The following is a 20252-nucleotide window of genomic DNA, read 5'->3' on the forward strand; positions in this document are numbered from 1 at the left end:
CCACCATGATATCCCCAAAAGTCTGAAAGCTCTGAACCGGAAGTCACAATGCCTAGGTTCTAGACCAGACCTGCCATCATCTTGTCATCGCCCAACAGAACTGCCTGCAAGGATGGGAAAGTTTTGCTTATCCATATTACTTGGTATAAGAACCACTGTCTCCCATGGCTACTGAACGATTGAAACGTGGCTAGTAGCACTGGTGAACTGGATTTTAAATTTTATTTTTAATTGTTTAAATAGCTGCATGTGGCTAGTGACTACAAGTTGGGCAATGCAAAAACGTTGGCCATAGTTTTACCCTTTTGTGATTTTATTTTATTGGATTAAAAAGCGGGACTTAAACCAGGTGACACCTAAGCTTCCTTACCTCTAACTCTAAACATTCAGTTCCTATCCCTATTTTCCTATTGTAAATTTACTTATTCTGCGCCTCCCCACTTGGATTTCAGACCTTGATTTCTTTAGTACAGATCATCTCAACTGAGTATATAGAGAAAAATATCTAGACTGATCTCACAAATTCTACCTTCTGTGGTCTCTTCATCTTTCTAGAGTTGATTTATAATTCTAAGAAGGTTGCATCTTCGTTTAAATGCATCTTGGCATGCTGCAGTTTTAAAAGTTTTACCTAGTGCTTTTAAAAAGAATTTATCCCACCTAAAAATTTTTATATTAAATATAGGTATATGTAAGAAAAACTTTTCCTAGTAATTTCACCATTTGCAGATAATAAGTGTTAAGTTTTGTATATTTTTCCACACATTTTTTGTATGTGTATATAAATATATACTGCATGTATGCGTGTATCTACTGCATGTAGGAGAGTGTGTATATATATATTTATGTTTAAATATATATATATTTAAAATGAAACTATGAATATACCTTCTATTTTATAACCTTAGTTATTTTTTTCCCTGTGAGTTCTTGTAAGTTGACTTCATTTTCATTCACTGCATAGTATATCATTGCATCGATAGATCATAATTTACTTAAGGCCCAGTGATGGATGTTTAAGTTTTATTTTATTTTTGTTTGTTTTTTACTATTGAACACAATGCACTGAATTGTCACCTATTAATTATTTTCTTAGGCTGAATTCTTAGAAATGGAATTGATAAATTCTTAGAAATAGATGAAATACTATACAGATTTAAAAGCTTAATATGTGTACCAAATTGTTCTCTAGAAAAGTTTTACCAACTATAATTTTACTAATAATACAGGGTAGGCAAAAGTAGGCTTACAGTTGTAATACAAATAATACAATAGTAATAAGTAATACTCTGCCCGTGTGGCTCAGTTGGTTGGGGTGTTGGCCCATACACCAAAAGGTTGCAGGTTTGAACCCCATCAGGGAGTGTACAGGAGGCAACTGATCGATGCTCCTCTCTCTCTCTTTCTCTCTCTCTCTCTCTCTCTCTCTCTCTCCCTCCCTCCCTTCCACTCTCTAAAATCAATAAAAAATATATTTCGGGTGAGAATTAAAAATAAATAAACTCTGTTTCTTTACATGTCTGTTTCACGTATACACAACTATAAACTTACTTTTGCCCACTCCTGTATATGTCTGCCCGTTTGTTTCATTCCTAGCATAAGAATTACCAATTTTGAAAATTTCAGCTAAGATGATAATATCTTTTGTAACATGAATTATCTGAATCATGTCTATATGTTTAGGCAATACCTATAACATCCTTTGTATACTATTGATTCTTTAGGAAAATTGTGTAAAATGACGGGCCCTATTATTTTCTTTATGTGTAACATTGTAGGAAAATCCCTGTGATTAACATTACTTACGTAATTGAAGTATACAAATGAATCTTTTTCTATTAAAACATAAAATCTAGCCCTAGCCAGTTTGGCTCAGTGGATAGAGTGTCAGCCTGCAGACTGAAAGGTCCTGGGTTTGATTCCAGTCAAGAGCACATGCCTGGGTTGCGGGCTCGATTCCCAGTGGGAGGCGGCAGGAGGCAACCCATCAATGAATCTCTCCATTATTGATGTTTCTATCTCTCTCTCTCCCTTCCTCTCTGAAATCAATAAAAATACATTTTAAAAACTCCATAAAATCTAAATCTTAGGCTCCAAAAAAAAGTCTTGGGCTTTTTAAGTGAAAAGTTTATACTTCTCTAAAGCTGAAAATTTAGATTGTGTATTTGTTTATATGTGTTTATATATTTGTGTGTATATGGATATATGTGACTATACATGTGTGTATATTGTATATGTATACATATACATGTGTGTGTGTGTATATAGTTTTATATAAATATAAAACTATAACAAATTCATCACTCTTTATTGCATTAAAATTTTGATTTGCTCTCCTTGTTGTTGCAAATAGATAATTCCTACATGGACAGAGATGAGCACGGTTCATCCTCTATATATACATGTGTGTATATTGTATATGTATACATATACGTGTGTGTGTGTGTGTGTGTGTATAACAAATTCATCATCCTTTATTGCATTAAAATTTTGATTTGCTCTCCTTGTTGTTGCAAATAGATAATTCCTACATGGACAGAGATGAGCACGGTTCATCCTCTGAGAGTGAAGATGAAGCACTGGGTAAATACCACGAGGCCTTATCCCGAACACACAATTCCAGGCTCCCATTGGCTGATTCTAGACAGAAGAACTATACTTGGGAAACAAGACAAAAATACAGCCCTCTATCTGCAGAGTATGATGGCTACAGTAGCGAAGCATCAATAGATGAAGGTAAGATCAGTTTTATTTTTTTAGATGACACACTATAGTGTTAGATAATTTGTGCCTAAAATTCTAGGCATCTGTGGCTGCACAATCAACAAGAGATAGCAGGTACAGTAGAGTCACATGTCTGGGAATATAACTTATTCAAATGTATATCTTTGGGCTCAAGCCGAAAACCAAAACACCCAAAACAAAACACTAAATAATTTAAATACAGCAGTAACTCTAGCTCTTTTTCCACAATGAGCATATGTCTAGCAAGCATGACTCGAAAGACGGGGATACGCTGTTCTCTCAGATGGAATGGTTCCTGAGTACCTGCTCCAGGACTGATACAGTCTAAGTATCTCAGAGTGTTGACTGTGATGCCCGTGTGTAAATGTGTGCTTTCCTTCAATGTGGCCTCCAAGCATGAGCCAAATACTCCATGTGGCACACAGCAGAGGAAATGGTGATGTTTGCTCCGCGAGGGAGGAAAAACTGTTGAGATGGGTTTATTGAGAGCTGGTACTGTATTATACTGTGCTTGAAGGGTGATTTAAGGACTTTTCAAAGATTATTTTGTCTCTAGTTGATTTTTGCCTCATGTACTGACATAGACTTTAGAACTATGTAGAAGACATAAGTCCACTGTCACATGTTTTTACATCTTTCTGCAAGAGAAATAAGAGGTTTTAACAATTAAAGCATATTTATTTCCACATCTAAGTAAGTTCATGTGCTTGTTATAATATATGACTATTCGTATATAATTATTATCTTTATACCCAGATCTAAAGAAAAGAGCAGTATATCTTAGCGTTTTTATTATTATACCAAACCATCCTCAATTTTATAGTTGTGGTTGGTGTTTTAGGGCCTATTCCAATTGATGACTTAAAGTCTTAACCCCAGCACATACTATAGTCAGAAGAGCTACATCATCTTTTTTTTGTATTTGGCTTAATGCCAACTAAAGATTGATAAACCTTTTTACTTCTACTAGTAACCAGGTATAGTAAGAAACCAATTGAATACTGAGTGATTACTATATAGAAAAATCATTTTGAGATGCTAGGGAAGAAATAGAGCATATTAGACATGGACTGTGCCCTAACTAATGCAAAGCAGTAAAGCCAGTCCCCAGCTTGTTTACACCCCTGGCACGTGGATAGCAGAGCAGAAAGAGAAGTTTGAAGCCTGACCCTCTTTCACATCCCGGCTCTATGACTTAACATATTAACTATGAAACCATGGGCAGTGCAGTTAATTGTTTATAGGTTTGCTTTATTGTCTCTGGAATATGGATAATACCTCTGTGATAGGGTTGTCATGAACGCTGAAGGACATATGTGGTCGTTTTCAGCACAGCGTCCAGCTGCCAACAGGTAAGCGATCAGTAGATGGTTGCTGTCAGTGAGATGGTGAAAGCGGTGACGGAGATGATAGTAGTCATGAGCAAGCTGAGTTTGTAATCCGTGACCCTCGACACGTCCCTTTTTGTAGCTTCAGTTTGGGATTTGTCTTTTTCCCTATTTATTTCTCCTTCTCCCGCATCCCCTACACGTCTTGGTTGCTTCTTCCGTGTGGTCCTGTTATCCTAGCGTGGCTCTGTGTCGGTGGCAGAGCAGTGAGGAGAGGGGCATAACCTCAGTGGCTCTTCTGTTCTTGCCTAAACCACTGGAGCTGGCGAATATTCTACCTAAACATGTAGGACCCATCTGTACTTTCCTACCACGACTGCCCTCAGTTATTTGATCGAATATCCAGGGTAGATGGATTTTAGGCACTCTGAAATGAGATGTATTTATTTCATAAACATTTGTTGAAGTCTTTTTATGTGCCATCCTAAGGACTATGGATGAAATAGGAATAAAACGAGCTTTCAAAGAGCCATGGACTGGAGGAGGAACACCATGAGTACATGTGTACTGCAATGTGATGAGAGCTCTGTTGCTTTCATGAACAAAGTCCCATGGGAACACAGAGCAGGAGGTGACTCAGACTTCGTTTGGGAGGTGGGCACATGGGGATGTCTAGTGCAGTCTTCACGGAAGAGTTGAGCTGAACTTGAGAGGAAACTGTCTCAACACCATGGAATAGTGATTGAGTGAAAGCAGAAGAGTGTCCTGCAGGGTCTAATTCAGGGTCTGTGTTTAGATGGGCAGGTAATAGGATTGAATGCTCAGGAGATTGGTCATTGTCACATGGGAAATACAGAGTCCTGGGAGGTTTTTAAGCTGGACAGTGTTCTGCGTCTCTGGATCTATTTTATTCATCAGTTTGTTTTGTTCATTAGATTCCACATGTGAGTGAGATCATGTAGTAACTATTTTTTGAAAACAACTTTATTGAGATTATTTTATGTGTAAAATTTACTCATTTCAAGTGTATGATTCATTGATTTTTAGTGATTTTACTGAGTGGTACACCTATCACCATAATTTATTTCTAGAACATTTTCATTTCCTAATAAGATCTCTCATGCTCACTTACTGTTAATCTTCATCCTCACTCTCAGTCTCAGGCAGTCACCAACCTGCTTCCTATAAATCTGCCTATTCTAGATATTTCATGTAAATGGAACCATATAATCTATAGTCTCTTGTCTGGTTTCTTTCTCTTAGCAGGTTTATTTCTTGATGTCGATGTGTCAGTACTTTGTTCCCTTTGTTTTGTTTTTAATCCTCACCTGAGGATATTTTTCCATTGATTTTTAGAGAGAGTGGAAAAGAGAGGGAAAGACAGGGAGAAACATTGATGTGAGAAAAACACATCGATTGGTTGCCTTCTGCACAAGCCCTGACCAGGGAGGAGCTTGCAACCAAGGTACATGCTCTTGACCGGAATCGAACTTGGGATCCTTTGGTCCGCAGGTCGATGCTCTATCCACAGAGCCAAACCGGCTAGGGCAGTAGTTTGTTCCTTTTTATTACTGAGCTGTATTTCATCGTGGTAGATGTACCACATGGTCTCTGTCCATTCATTCATTGATGAACATTTAGTGCATTTCCAGTTTTTTACTATTACAGATAATACTGCTATGAACATTCATATGTGTGTTTGTGTGATTGCCACTAAGTATGCTAAGATCTTTGTGTGCACTGACATATTTAATCTTCATAACATCATATTATCAGCTCCATTTTACACATAGAGGAACTGTAAAATTACAGTGGGCTCAGGATGCAAACAGCCAGTCTGATTCTAAATCCCCTGTTTTTAATCACTATATTTTCTACTTCTATAATGAATCAGTTAATATAACACTTATTTTATATTACAGTATTTCTATTATATTGATTAATATAGTTAAATGAGGATTCTAACTAATTTAGATCCATCTTTGCATAGTCCTTTAAAACCAGAATTTAGGTTAATACTGTTTTTTTTCATTGGGTTTATTATGATTAGAAAGTTTTATGAAAAGAATAAAGGTGGCATTTACTTTGCCAGATTTATCCTTGTTTGCCTAGCACCTGTCAAATAGTATAGCACAGAGAAAAGTAGCCTGTAAATGTTTATTGAATTAATGTCATATAGTGTTTTCCGCCTTCATTATTTATTCACCTTTTTCTATATAAACTAATTTGAAGAATTTAACGTAAATCATAGTTTCAATAGATGTCTGATTAAATATCCTGAGAATATTACAGATGTTTTAAAATACAAACATAGGTTGGTAAACATAGGTTGACTGTAGCTCAAGACTTGGGAACGCAAGTTTTATATTATGCAAAATCTGAATAACAAAAATGCTTACTTTTTTGCGGTTAATATTTTTTGCATGAGTGAAGTGTCCTCAGTGTGCTTTTTTTATTATTATGTTTTTTTTAATATATTTTATTGATTTTTTACAGAGAGGAATGGAGAGGGATAGAGAGTTAGAAACATTGATGAGCGAGAAACATCAATCAGCTGCCTCCTGCACGCCCCCTACTGGGGATGTGCCTGCAGCCAAGGTACATGCCCTTGATCGGAATCGAACCTGGGACCCTTGAGTCTGCAGGCCGACGCTCTATCCACTGAGCCAAACCGGTTAGGGCAATGCTTGCTTTTTTGCGGTTAATATTTTTTGCATGAGTGAAGTGTCCTCAGTGTCACAGTAGGGACCACATGATCTCAATTGGTCACGTTATTGGTGCTACTGACTTCGCTCGATTTAAATGGTGTGCTCTCCACTAGACTGCTCCATTTTAAAGGTCCCCCCCCCTACTTTTTAATGAGCTGGTACATTGAGACTGTGTGACTATCCCGTTCCCCAATACTCAGTGGTTTTTAGCATTTATTGATGAGTCTTGCCTAAATCAATTATTACTATCTTTTAGCATTAGTACTCATCTTTTGTATTCAATGTTATAATCCATTCCTGTCATTTTTTCATTTGGATGTTCAAATTGCTCCAAATTTGGCTCTTTGTTGCTCATTCAAGCTTATTCCTGTATCTTTTTGACACGTCCCTAATGGATCTTGAACACTTTCTTACTTTAAATACTTTTGGCAGAGCAGGTTCTGTTTTCTTTTTGTGTTTCCCTGCCCAGCCCAAGAATCAATATTAAAAAAATATTTTAATAACACAGTTTATTATCAATACATTGAGAAAAGACTATAAATGATGCTGGTATAACCTGTCATTTACCCGGAGAAAATAAAACTGGGTCTTCGTCCTCTTCTGGTAGAAATGTGAATCTATCTTTAATAGAGGGCAAACCCTGACGGTATATCCACCATTGACTTATCTGCAGGTCTTCTGAGAATCCATCCTGTAGAAATCAAAAGCCTAGTGTGCAGGATGCATTCTGACAATATTTTTTGTGTGGCTTTATTTGTGGTGGAAAAGCGCTGAATATAAAGTGAATAATTATTAAGGGGAATGGTTGAACATATTTTTTTTTCTCATTAAATAATTGACAGCATTAAAAAAGAATAAATAAAACTAGAGCAGGTATTGTTTGAGGAGAGAAAATCCAAGATGCAAAAATTATTTTTTGCATATGAAACATTCATAATAAAGTTATGTGTTGCTAAGGGTGTAGTGCTTTGAAGAAGAGAATTTGTGAGCTCCCCATAGCAATCCAGGGTGTGCAGGGAGTCCTGTGCTCAGTGATGTCATTGGGGACCCGGGCTAGTGGGGAAGTTCCACCGTCCTCAGCATGTGGCGTCAGGCTCTGGGTCTGAGGTGTCGGTCGCTCTCCAGTACCTTATCTTTTTAAAAAAATATATTTTATTGATTTTTTACAGAGAGGAAGGGAGAGGGATAGAGAGTTAGAAACATCGATGAGAGAGAAACATCAATCAGCTGCCTCCTGCACATCCCCTACTGGGGATGTGCCCGCAACAAGGTACATGCCCCTGACCGGAATCGAACCTGGGACCTTTCAGTCCGCAGGCCGACGCTCTATCCACTGAGCCAAACCAGTTAGGGCCAGTACCTTATCTTTAAGTGCCATCCTTCAGAAATAAAGAGAGCCCAGGGAGAAAGCCACTTTTGTTTTGAAAATGTCCAGTCTACGTTGCCTGAATCATTCCTTTTTCATCATCCCCCTTGACCAGACCTAGTCACATGGTCATGCAGCCTCCTAAGCTACAGCCATGTGCCTGCCCATATTTGGTGGTGGCCCCAAAGAAAGAAGAGGAAAGTAGATACCTGGGGACACTGGCAGTGTGCGCCAAACCCCACACTGGTGTATGCATTCTTGCTCGTGTCTGTGTGTGATTCTGTGAGCTTGGCAGAAGACAGAAATATACTGGGTTGTTATGGAATACACTGTGCAGGTGTGCATGTGGGGAGTAATGAGGAAGAGAGGGGAGACTTACATAAAAAAGGGAATGAACACCAAAGAGTGCAGACAAGCCAAACGAAAGAAATAAAATCTCTACATAATCTCATTATGTTTATGTTTCGTATAAATTACGTTTGTATGTGATGTATGACGAAATTTAAAAATTAGGAAAAAATACCAGCATGCGCCATGTATGTTAAATAGCACTTTTCCCCTTAATGCGACGGGTTCTGGGAGATTAGAAATTATTGTTTAGGAAAATTCTGTACATCTCTAAGCCCCAGGGATAAGATAACAAGAGAGATAGGTGCCTTTTTTTTTTTTGCACTATGTTTGTAAATGAGCACGATGAATAACAATTGGCAGTATGAAACATTACAAATTAACATTTTGAGAATAGGATACACTGGAGATATTGCTTAGGAAGAATCTTAATCACTAACATGATCATTTCATCTGACTAGTAACTAACCGACTTCTCTAAAGAGATTAAAGTAACAATTAGGTATTTGAGTAAGTAAAGTGATGATTATTTCACAAATCATTTCTTTGGCAGTTTGCTGTGATGATTGTTGAGATGTAGAAAGAGAGTGTGAGTCAGCGCATCATTCAGTTGTGCTGCCGGTAATGCTTTGGAAACTGCTGGAACATAACAGATGGTTGACATTAGTAATGTTTTTGACCTTAAATGTAATTACTATGTGGTTACAGTAAACAAAGGCAAACAAAAAATGTTCAGTAAAATTACAATGGCTACATTTTATACCTTATCAAAAACGTACAGTTTGTAGTTATTCTCTACATCAAAATTTTGCTCTTTTTGGTACATTTTGTTCCTTTTGACATGATTGAAGTGATTGATTAATACTAAAGCCTTGTACTAACATGAAAAGGAGTTCCTTGGTATTTTAAAATGTGTAGATGATGCCCATCTAAGTAACTTTAATACATTTTCCCTCCTTACAAACTCATTAACTGCTATTATATTTTGTTTCCTGCTAACTTCAGTATCAAATGTCAAACATAATTTACACATGCAAAACTACTAATAGTGAGAAATAGCATTTTGAATGAGAAATCTGCTTTTCTGTAGGAGTAAATGTCGAATACCTGAGTGAATAGATTATTGTGTTCCTTAAAAAAAAAATCCACCCTAATTTAAAATTTGTGCATATTCAGTTGAATAAATTGACATTGGTAATTGTCTTAAAATTTAACTAGTTATCCTAGTTGGATTTTTTTTATTGAATTTGTTGGGATGGCCTTCCTTGGTTAATAAAATTATGTAGGTTTCAGGTGTACAATTCTATAATACATCACCTGTATATTGTATTGTGTGTTCACCACACAAAGTCAAGTTTCCTTCCATCACCATTTAAGCCGCCTTTACCCTCTCCTACCTCTCCCAACCCCAGTTCCCTCTGATAATCAATGTACTGTTGTCTGTGTCTATGTGTTGGTGTTGGTGTTGTTGGTGGTGTGTGTGTGTGTTTGCTTAACCCTCCACCTTTTTCCCCAGCTCCTAACTCTCACCCCTCTGACAGTGTCAGTCTGTTCTCTGTATCCATGAGTCTGTTTCTATTTTGCCTGTCTATTTTATTCATTAAATTCCACATACAAGTGAAATCCTGTGGTATTTGTCTTTCTGTGACTGGCTTATTCCAGAATCAATCATTTTTAAAGTAGTCCGCTTTCTTTTGGTGAGGAATGGTATTTAGAAACCAAGCTCTAGAAGTGCTTGTTACCTCTGGCTGTCATTGCTGCCAGGCTCTCTCAGTGGACACAGTCCATTCTGATACCACTGATTCGAATCCAGCATCACCGGGCTCTTCCCCTCCTTTCCCTGTTCTGAGTTTATACCTCCTCTCACCGCAGTAAGAGCTGTGGTTCCCAACAACATCCCTGTATTTATTTATTTGCTCTGTCCACATTACACACAAAACAGTTTGGGAATTGCCACACAAATACTACTTTGAACACTAAACCTCTTAAATAAATTTCAAGAATTGTTTGCATTCTATTATCCTTGGGCTACATCCCAGTAAGGGTGTATAAGTAATGTGTCCAAAAGTTACCTGATTAGTTCTTTTTATTTTCTTCATTGTAGTTATGTACTTACTTGGTCTAAATATAGTTCAGTTCATATTTTTGTTTCATCCAGTGCTGGGTTTGTTTTCCATCTTTTCAATTTATAAAGCATTAACGTAGTTTAAAAATAAAAGGTATAGTCAGATAAATCCCATTTTCTTTTTTATTTCCTCCACTTCATTCCCACTTATCTGTGTAGGGGCAAAGAGGATCATCCTTCAAATATATAGAATGCACCCACTTTCGGTCCCTGTCTGCCCTCACCGAGGCATTTGATTGTTTCAGTTTGTGCATCAGGACCTACTGGTATACCTACAATCGGTTACAGTGATGTTTGGAGAGGCTAGTTTATCCCTATTTCAGGATGATTTAGTGGGACTTTTCTTGGGACATTTGTTATTGGTGACGAGGGACCCAAAGATGGAATAAGGAGGTGATACTACTGAATTCCCCACACCCCATCCTAAATCTGTAGCTAACTAGCACCCACTGACAGTCTGAGTCAAACACTTCCCTAAGTATTTACTACGAGGTAGCCCCAAGTGGTTCTGTTAGTCCCCAGTGTCATTCCATCCCCCATGTCTCCAGTCCCATCCCTTATCAAATAAACACACTGAGAAGTAAAAGAGAGTCGGCGTTTGAAAGTTGGGGAATTAACAGCTCTTTTCCCCCATCTCACTTGGCAGTGGGCACTCGGAAATCTGGGAGGGCATGGGGATGTTTTGAGGCTTCCTGAGAAGGAGCATGGGATGCAGGGGAGGAAATGGGAGCTGTGGGGGACAGGCATAGCGGGCAGCCAGCCAGCCAGGGGACACCCTACCTTTTCAGGGGATGGGAGCGTAGACTGCCCCCTCCTGGGGAGGCCGAGATGAAGCCGAACAAATGAAGTCCCTGCATCACCCGTGATGTAACCATCACATCAGCAAAAGCTACCCCAGGGGACTAAAGCTAGAATGAGATTAGGGTACCTTCCTGCTGCCTGCGGGCAGCCAGTAAAGCCATCCTAGCATTTCCTGCCGTTTCTTTTCCCTACACGTCATAGTAATTAGAGTTGGAAGAGAGAAGGGGAAAAAGTACTCCAACCTGCATTGCCGAGGTCCCGGAGTAGGAGGATTAAAAGTGCTGACCTCACTTTGTCTCCCACTCCGAGTTCTGTGAGCAAAAGGTTAGTTGCTGTCCGTGGGAGGGAGTAATGAAAGCGAATACTTCAAGTGCTTACTATGTAACCAGCACGGTTGGAAGCTTGTATATTACTTCCTTTAATCTTCTAACAGTTCTGTGTGCTGTGGACTGTTATTAACTCTGTTTTACATTAGAAATTTAGGTGTGGAAATGAGATTTGAGTTAGACTTGGGAATGGAGTCTTTAAATTCTACTAGCTTGAGATTCTTTACTAACAGAAAGTGACTGGGAATGTCTGAACTCTGCCCTAAGATCAAATTAAGGGCAGTATGGGGAAATTTCATATCATACAATTAAAACATAGAAATTAGAGTGAAAATTAAGCTGTTTCATGTTATACTCCTCTTAATTGAGACTGTTTAATAAGCTGCTTACTTCTCTAAAATCAATTGGGCTCAACTTTAGTATATTTAAAATACATGTAATAAATATAAATGTATATAGTATATCACAAAAACCAGTTATATTAATCTCTATTTAATGAAATACAACATTAGAGTTATACACTGAGCCAAACTGGCTAGGGCCAACATCAGAGTTATATACAGCATGTAATATTTATTAATTTGGGAATGAATTTGGCAGTTAAGATTTGATAAATTCCCTGCTAATCTGAATGAGAGCGTGTTTGTGTGTGTGTGTTTGTGTGTGAAACCCAAATATTGCCAAGTTTCTCTATTAAATGGACATGAATAGGATCACATTAACATTAATGCTCAAATCTTATTAGTACCAGCTTCACGTACGCATTCACATGGAGATTTCAATCTCTCGCCTTTCCCATTCCTTCAGCTGTTTTAGGGAGCTCCTAAGGGGTGCCATTCAGTAGCTCACAGATTAGCCCAGACTGCTGCTTCCGTTGTGGCCTGTTGCTCTAAACCATTCTTCTCTGGCCAGGTCTGCACCCGACATTGTCAGCACTGCTCGTAGCTGTAGCAGTTGGCCTCTACAGCATGGCTCTCGGTTGTCCCAGGGGCATGGCAATTCAGCTTTCTTTTGCAAGTGAGAAACAGACTTCTCCTGTGCAAGGCTTAGTCCTCTGTCAGAGTCGAGGGCTCCAAAGTACTAACAGTTTAGAGGCCGTTCTTCTAGTTCGTGCACAGCATGTTTTCTGCACGGAGTGTGAGTCCATAGCCACAGTGGTTTGACAAAGGTGGGTTCATTTCCTAGGCACCACCGTGCACGAGGGTCTCTACTCTGGCTCCAGACACTATGGCCTAGAATGGCTTTTTTCTATGACAGATACCGCCTTCCTTGTTATGACTGTCGAGTGTCAGTGCTCCTTTCAGAAATTTGGATGGTCTCCTTCACTCCACCCTCCAATGTGCCAGACAGGTTTACATACAGTCTCAGTTAAGATCTTTTCCTGGGAGGCTTCTCTCCCTGTAAAACCAGTGGGTACAGGTAGATCCACAAGAGGTAGAGATTGAGGGGTTGGAAGTTGGGGGGATAAGGGTTCATCTAAGCTACCTATGAGCTGTACCTGAATCTCAGCTCTAGTCTAGCTTTGGCCTCTGCTATATCTGTGTTACCATTCAATCTTTATATGGAGCCCAGCTGGTGTGGCTCGTGGTTGAGCATCGATCCATGCACCAAGAGGTCACTGGTTCGATTCTCGGTCAGGGCACATGCTGGGATTGTGGGCAGGAGGGAGCTGATTAGTGATTCTCTTTCATAGATGTTTCTGTCTCTCTCTCCCTTCCTCTGTCTCTAAAAATCAGTAAAAACATATTTTTTAAAAACATTATATGGAACGTCATTATTTCTTTTGATTAAACCTACTTAAGATAAAAGGTTCGAGCCATCATGTGGTTGGACAGGTTGGTGCTCAGCAGTCCCATAAGTGACACACCTGACTTCTAATCTTGCCCTTCCTATAATCTGTTACTTTGGGCATGTCACAGGCTCTCTGCTTCCTTTTGCAGAAATGATGGGGTTGAGCAATATCCTATATAATAAAAGCCTAATATGCAAATCAACTGAACAGCGGAACAACTGGTCGCTGTGACGGGCACTGGCCACCAGGGGGCAGATGCTCAATGCAGGAGCTGCCCCCTGGTGGTCAGTGCGCTCCCACAGGGGGAGCGCCGCTCAGCCAGAAGCCGGGCTCATAGCTGGTGGTGGTGGAGCCTCTCCCACCTCCGCTGCAGGTGGGCAGTAAAGAGCGAGAGGTCACGGCCTGCAAGAGCCCTGGACTGTGAGAGGGATGTCTGACTGCTGGCTTAGGCCTGATCCCCAGGAGGACATCCCCCAAGGGGTCCTGGACTGCAAGAGGGGGGGCGGGGGGGGGGCCCCCCCCCCCCCCCCCCCCAGTGCACGAATCTTGTGAATCTTGTGCACCGGGCCTCTAGTGATCTAATAAAGTTCATTCCAGTTCTCTCATTCAGAGCTCCTGTGTTCCAAACTACAACTATTAAAATTTCATTTTATTGCCTTTATAATTTTCAGTGTCATATTTAAATTAGTTATGAAAAATAAATCATGTATGTATGCAGTTTATAGTCTGTAATGATTCTCTTCTTTTGTGTTGGCTATTTCTCTAAAACTTTTTATTAGTCTCTGTTAAAATTAATATGATATACTCTGCTCTTTGAACTTTGAGGCTATACTACAAATATTCTCCAAAGTGGGTTTATATATGAAGGTAAAACTATGGGCTAATAGTTTATTTATCTTTGGAGATTATTAAAAATATTACTTGGTTGTAATTGTGGGCAAGAAATATGGAAATGTAAAGGGAAATATTCTCTAAAGAAAAGGAAAAAAATTATCTATGGTCCAAGCTACTATAACTGCTAGGTGAGATTGAGCTTCTTTTTTTAGGGTATTTTTTACATTTGCTGTTGCTATTATAATTTTGAATTTCTGTGCATCAAAACAGTCAGTAGTTGAATTGCTATAAAACTTTTTTTATGCCACTTTCTTACAGAATAGTTAATGGACAGATGTGGCTAACTGTTATCTATAAGCTCCTAATTAAATTCAGGTCTTAATCAATGAAGACATCTTTGATTTATCCACTCTGTCATTTGCACTTTTGTTTAAATTTTCCATCTCTACAAGAAAACGGAAAGGAAATATTTTATTCACCTGAACTAAATTCTCTCCTCTTTGAAAGGACTTCCATGCCTTGACTGTATTTCCCAAAGGCCTGCCATTTAATCTTCTTTCATTATCTCAGATACCACTGAATCCTTTCCCGCGATCCCATTAATTTCATCCTTCATATCACTGCACCTTGACATTAATGGACTGTCATTGTAGAGGATATTATGTTTGGTATGTCTGTAATATTGAATAGGACTAACATGAAATTTTCATAATTGAGTTGCCCAAGCAATGATGTCGCCCATATCTGGAGGGTTTCTTTAAATGACGAGCCAAATTTGAAGCTTCTGGGATGAAAAATTATCAAAATACATACATTTATTCTTGCTTGTGAGAATTTTAATCCATAGGCTAATCAATTATGTGTCACATTTCATGTTTTTGATAAATGTTTATGTTTTTAGTAGCCTCAAAAATAGACCTTTGTAAAGTAGCACTCAGTTATCTTAAGCAAATACCACTGGGAAGGTGACAGACTAGAATGTGGTGTGGTAATTATTCAGGACTGTATCTTGACATACTTAGCTGGTAAACCTCAATTTAAGTTTGATAGACTCAAGCTTTTCTATACCTGGGCCATTTCTAGACATATTACTAGTTAAAGAAATTCAGTGAAAGAGGGTTTTTAAAAAATATATATATATATGTTTTTATTGATTTCAGAGAGGAAGGGAGAGGGAGAGAGAGATAGAAACATCAGTGTTGAGAGAGAATCTTAGATGGGCTGCTTCCTGCATGCTCCCCACTGGGGATCGAGTCCACAACCCGGTTATGTGCCCTTGACTGGAATTGAACCCAGGACCCTTCAGTCCACAGGCCGGCAGTCTATCCACTGAGCCAAACCAGCTAGGGCCAGTAAAGGAGTTTTTATTTAAGGAATTAAATGAAACTGACTTTACTGATATTAAAACTATAATTTGAATTTAATTGTAAAAACAGCTCCCAGTTCATAGTGGGATCCTTAATTTTATAATTTTTGTACATTTCTGGTTATTGGAAAACTTCATATAACCTGTTATATTGTGAGCTTTGCTCTTTGAGTCTTGTTCAGCTGTATCTGTTTCACTATTTATAATTAATTTTCTTAGACTAAGGTAGTTGCCTTATTTATTTTTTCAATTATCTCTTTTTTTTTTTTCAGTAGTGTAAAGATCTGTTATACGGTGGCTCTGCATTTTTGGCATTTCATTGCAGAAAGTATCAATTTGTCACATAAAAAGAAAAATTAGATATACTTTATTCATGTTGAAGTCACACCCTAGCCTTTTTAAAGGCAGCTTTGACTTAGAGTTGCAAGCCTGAGGATATTGATTTGAATTATGCATGACTGTCTGGTGTGCAGTTGCATTAGCTTGCTGGATGGATAATGTAAACATGTTCTGAATTTTAAGTACATGACAGCATATGAGTGGCAGGTTAAAAATAGAACTAATAACTAAGTGCAGAGTTGGAAATTTGATTTTTACAGTATAAAACTATCCAGGGATGATCTGTGCAAATGGTTGACTGCCAATATAATAACTTCTTTTGTATTTTACAAATATAAAAGATGCTGTTTAATAAGTCTACTAGGTCAGTGATTTTTTTTCTAATTTGTTAAATTTTTGACAGTAGAAAACAAAACCACAGTAATGGGCAAGCGAATACTGGTAAGAATCACCTGTCACAGATTATGAGGTAATTGTTCAGGCCTGCCATTTCTAATACATTTTTTTTTAAATAAATAGGCAGGAAGCTTTTTGTTGCTAGTTATAGTACCCGACCCTCAGCATGTCCATTTTGAATTCTAGAATTGTGAATGGCTACAACTAAACATTGTAGTTCACAAATGAAATTGGACATTCTAGTCTCATAAAAATCTGTACCTTTTACTTCCACAGAAATTGGGAAATAAGCCAATTTGAAGCACAGTCCATATCTTTGACACCTCTATTTTACTTTACGTTTCTAAATGTAAATTTCCTCTAAATCCATGATTGTTATTTCATTGTGAAAATAATCACTAGTTGTAGAATTTGATATGAAGTGTTTTGGTTGCTAAAGTTTATGTGCTTGTATTTTATCTGATGCTTATATGTATATTTGTGACTGTTGGTAAATTTGACCCATTTTTTTCTTTTGCATTGATGTTATTTTTCTTATTGATTCATAAGGGCTCATGGAGTTCGTTATTGTATCTTAAAAGTATTTTTGTAGTTGATATTTTAATATTATTGATAGTGATTTTCCAACTCAGAAATTTAATATTAAGATTTTTCAGCCTTTTCAATTAATGGCTTCTGGATTTTATGTTACATTTAGAAAGACCTTTCATATTTTGAGGTTTTCTTCTAGTATTTTTATGGTTTCATATTTTACATGTAAATCTTGGATCCAGCAGGGATTTATTTTGATACAAGGACTGAAGTGGATCTCTAGCTTTCTTTTTTCTCCAAATTATTAACCATTCATCACTATTTTATTTACTGTATTTTAATCACTGATATGAAGTACTACTTTTCTCACATACCAGATTTCTTTTTGGACTTTTGTCTATTTCTGAACTTTATTCTGTTCCAATTACTTCCTCATTTACAGTGTCTAATGATATATTGTAACATTATATTATTTTTGTTCATGTTTTTCTGATTATTCTTGTACATTAATTCTTCCAGATGAACTTTAGAGTAATTCTTGTGCTGTTTTGATTAGAATCCCATTGGCCTAGGTAAAGGTCATCAAAGCTGCATTATTCTCAGCCCAAAGTTAGAGTTCTCTGTTCCGAATTGGGGGCTGGGCAGGAGAAGGGAGCCCCGTCTCTTAGTTACACTGGCCTGGGACAGCCTCAGCAACAGGTAGCTGAGGACAGGATGAAAAATGGTGACATTTTACTTCTCCCAGGGAAAAGTTCTCTGTGTGGGTGATGAGATATGGAGACCCATGTTTGGGGTTGCAGCAGAATGGAGTGGTCTCCACATTGCTAAGCTGGGAGGAGTGAGGGAGAGAATGGTCTTGGGTCAAATACCATAGACTCTCGTCTTAGTGAATTTTCATAGATGTTATTGAATAGATCTTTCTTCAGTTGTTGTTCATTTCTAGACACTTTAAGTGGTCTTTTAAAAAATAGTTTCCATCCATTTCTCTGGGGAGTGAGTGGATCAGGAAAGCTCTTCATGCTGTCATACTGGAAGTTGGTCTTCTATTAATTTGTTTTTTAAATTGTATGCTTTCAGCATACAGATAGGTACAGGATAATTTCATAATGATGCATGTATTCTCTAGCTTTTTAAGATTGTAACTTTTACTATATTCCAAGAATTTTAATAAATAAATGAAACAGTTGAAGATCTCTCATATGGTGTATATCATTCCTATGCATTTTTTATGTTAAATTTTTTTGCCCTAGCCAGTTTGTCTCAGTGGATAGAACATCGGCCTGTGGGTTGAAGGGTCCTGGATTCGATTACAGTCAAGGACACATGCCTGGGTTGCAGGCTTGATCAACAGTAGGGGGCGTGCAGGAGGCAGTCAGGCAATGATTCTCTTTCATCATTGGTGTTTCTGTCTCCCTCTCCCTTTCTCTCTGAAATCAATAAAAATATATTTTAAAAAAAGGACAAATTTTTTAAAGCTGCTTTAACAGTGTGCAAGCAATTTTTACGAATCTTTTATATATTCATCACCACTCATAGTTGCCAGACTTATGCATTTTTGGCAATCTGCTAAATGGTATTAAACATTGTGATGGAGTTTCTAGATACAACAGATAAGACAAAAAGAAATAAAATTTGTGAAGATTTGAAAAGAAGAACTAAATGAGGCATTATACGGAAATGTTATGATTGTCTGCCTAGAAGGGGAAGCAGACTGTATAGGCAAATTATTAGGACAGATTTTATCCAGCAGCTTTGCTCATTATTTCTAATATGTCTAATACTTGCCTCTGGCGGTGGCTAGGAACTCCTGCACAGTGTTGAATACTAGTGGATGCTTCTTGTTCCTGTTTTACAGGGAATGTTTCTCATGTTTTTTGTTTGTGAAGTTTGCTCTAGGTATTTGGAAGATATTTATGGAGGTCATGAAATTCCCTTCTGTTCCTCACTTTCTAAGATGATTTTGTTTTGGTTTATTAATTAATGTTTAATGCTATCAATTACTGTTTTTGTATGAAAGCACACATTTTAAAACTTTCATCTGTTTTAAATTATATTAAAAGATATTTCCGTGTTCAACCAACTTTACATTCCTGAGATTTTCCTGAATCAAATTTGTTTACTCTTGTTTCTATAGGTTTAAGCTCTACAGGAGCTGACTGTAAACTTTTCCCTTCTCGTACATTCCTTGTTTGAGTTTTAGAATCAGGTCGAGTTTCACAAAATCCTAAAAATGAGATAAATAAGTTTTGGATTATTTCCTTTTTCTAAATTTTCTAGGACATTATATAAAATCAAGTGTATTTGTTCTCTAAATGTTCGGTAGAGTCAATCTGTAAAATCACCTTACATTACCTGTTTTTCTTTTTTGTGGGTAGATTTTTATTTATTCAGTACCTAAATGTTGTATGTATAATTGGTTTCTGGTAAATTTTATTTTCCCAGGAATTTTCTATAAGTTTCAGAATTATGGTTAAAAGGTATTAATAGTACTCTTTGTTTAACCTTGTTATGGTGTGTATTTTTTTGGAGGGGGGGGGATGTCTTTTTTTTTCAAGGAACCTGGTCTTGGTTTATATCAATCCTCTCTATTAAATATATTTTTAAAATATTATTAATTTTGTGTTCTTTATTATTTTATTTCTACTTTCTTTGGAGTTAACCTTTATTTAATTTCTTGAGCTAAAGACTATTATTTTTCAGGGTTTTACTGTTTTTTGACATATACACTTAAGGATATGCCTTTCTCTATTTTTTTAACTGTCACACATTTTAGTTTATAATATTTTCACTTACATCTGCTTTTATGACTTATCATTTTTTTCTAGATAAGTTAATTTGAAGTTTAAAAAATATCCAAATCTATAGAAAAATTTTAAATGTATTGAGTTTTTTAAAAATCTCTTATGGTTTCTGAGTTCTAAGTAATTATGTTGTGATCAGATACCATAATATATGTGATACTAGCTCTTCCCATTTGTTAAAAAAAACAACAACCCTGCGTTTTATAGCTAATATATTTGTTGCGGGGAGGGGCAGGTTGTCAATACTTAGTGTGTCCATCCAAAGAATATGTATTCTTACATTCTTGGTTGCAATGTTCTGTGAATGTCCTTTAGTCAAACTTATTGTGTTCAAATCTGCTGTATCCTTCCTAAATATTTTTCTGCTTTACCTTTTAATTATTAGGCAAGATTTGTTAAGTCTTTCAGTATGATTGTGGATTTGTAAGACTTTTGGAATTTCATTG

At 37.3% G+C, this 20252-nt stretch overlaps 1 protein-coding gene across 1 annotated transcript in view; it reads left to right on the forward strand.

The window, feature by feature from the left end:
* Positions 1–20252, forward strand: part of SYT14 (synaptotagmin XIV) — a 119227-nt gene that overhangs the window by 41981 nt on the left and 56994 nt on the right. Inside the window, exon 3 of the mRNA XM_005858508.2 lies at positions 2521–2736. Within this exon, the coding sequence (XP_005858570.1) occupies positions 2521–2736 (216 nt within the window). The remainder of the gene's footprint in view (positions 1–2520; positions 2737–20252) is intronic.

Source organism: Myotis brandtii, unplaced genomic scaffold (genome assembly GCF_000412655.1).
Source record: "Myotis brandtii unplaced genomic scaffold, ASM41265v1 scaffold119, whole genome shotgun sequence".
NCBI lineage: Eukaryota > Metazoa > Chordata > Mammalia > Chiroptera > Vespertilionidae > Myotis > Myotis brandtii.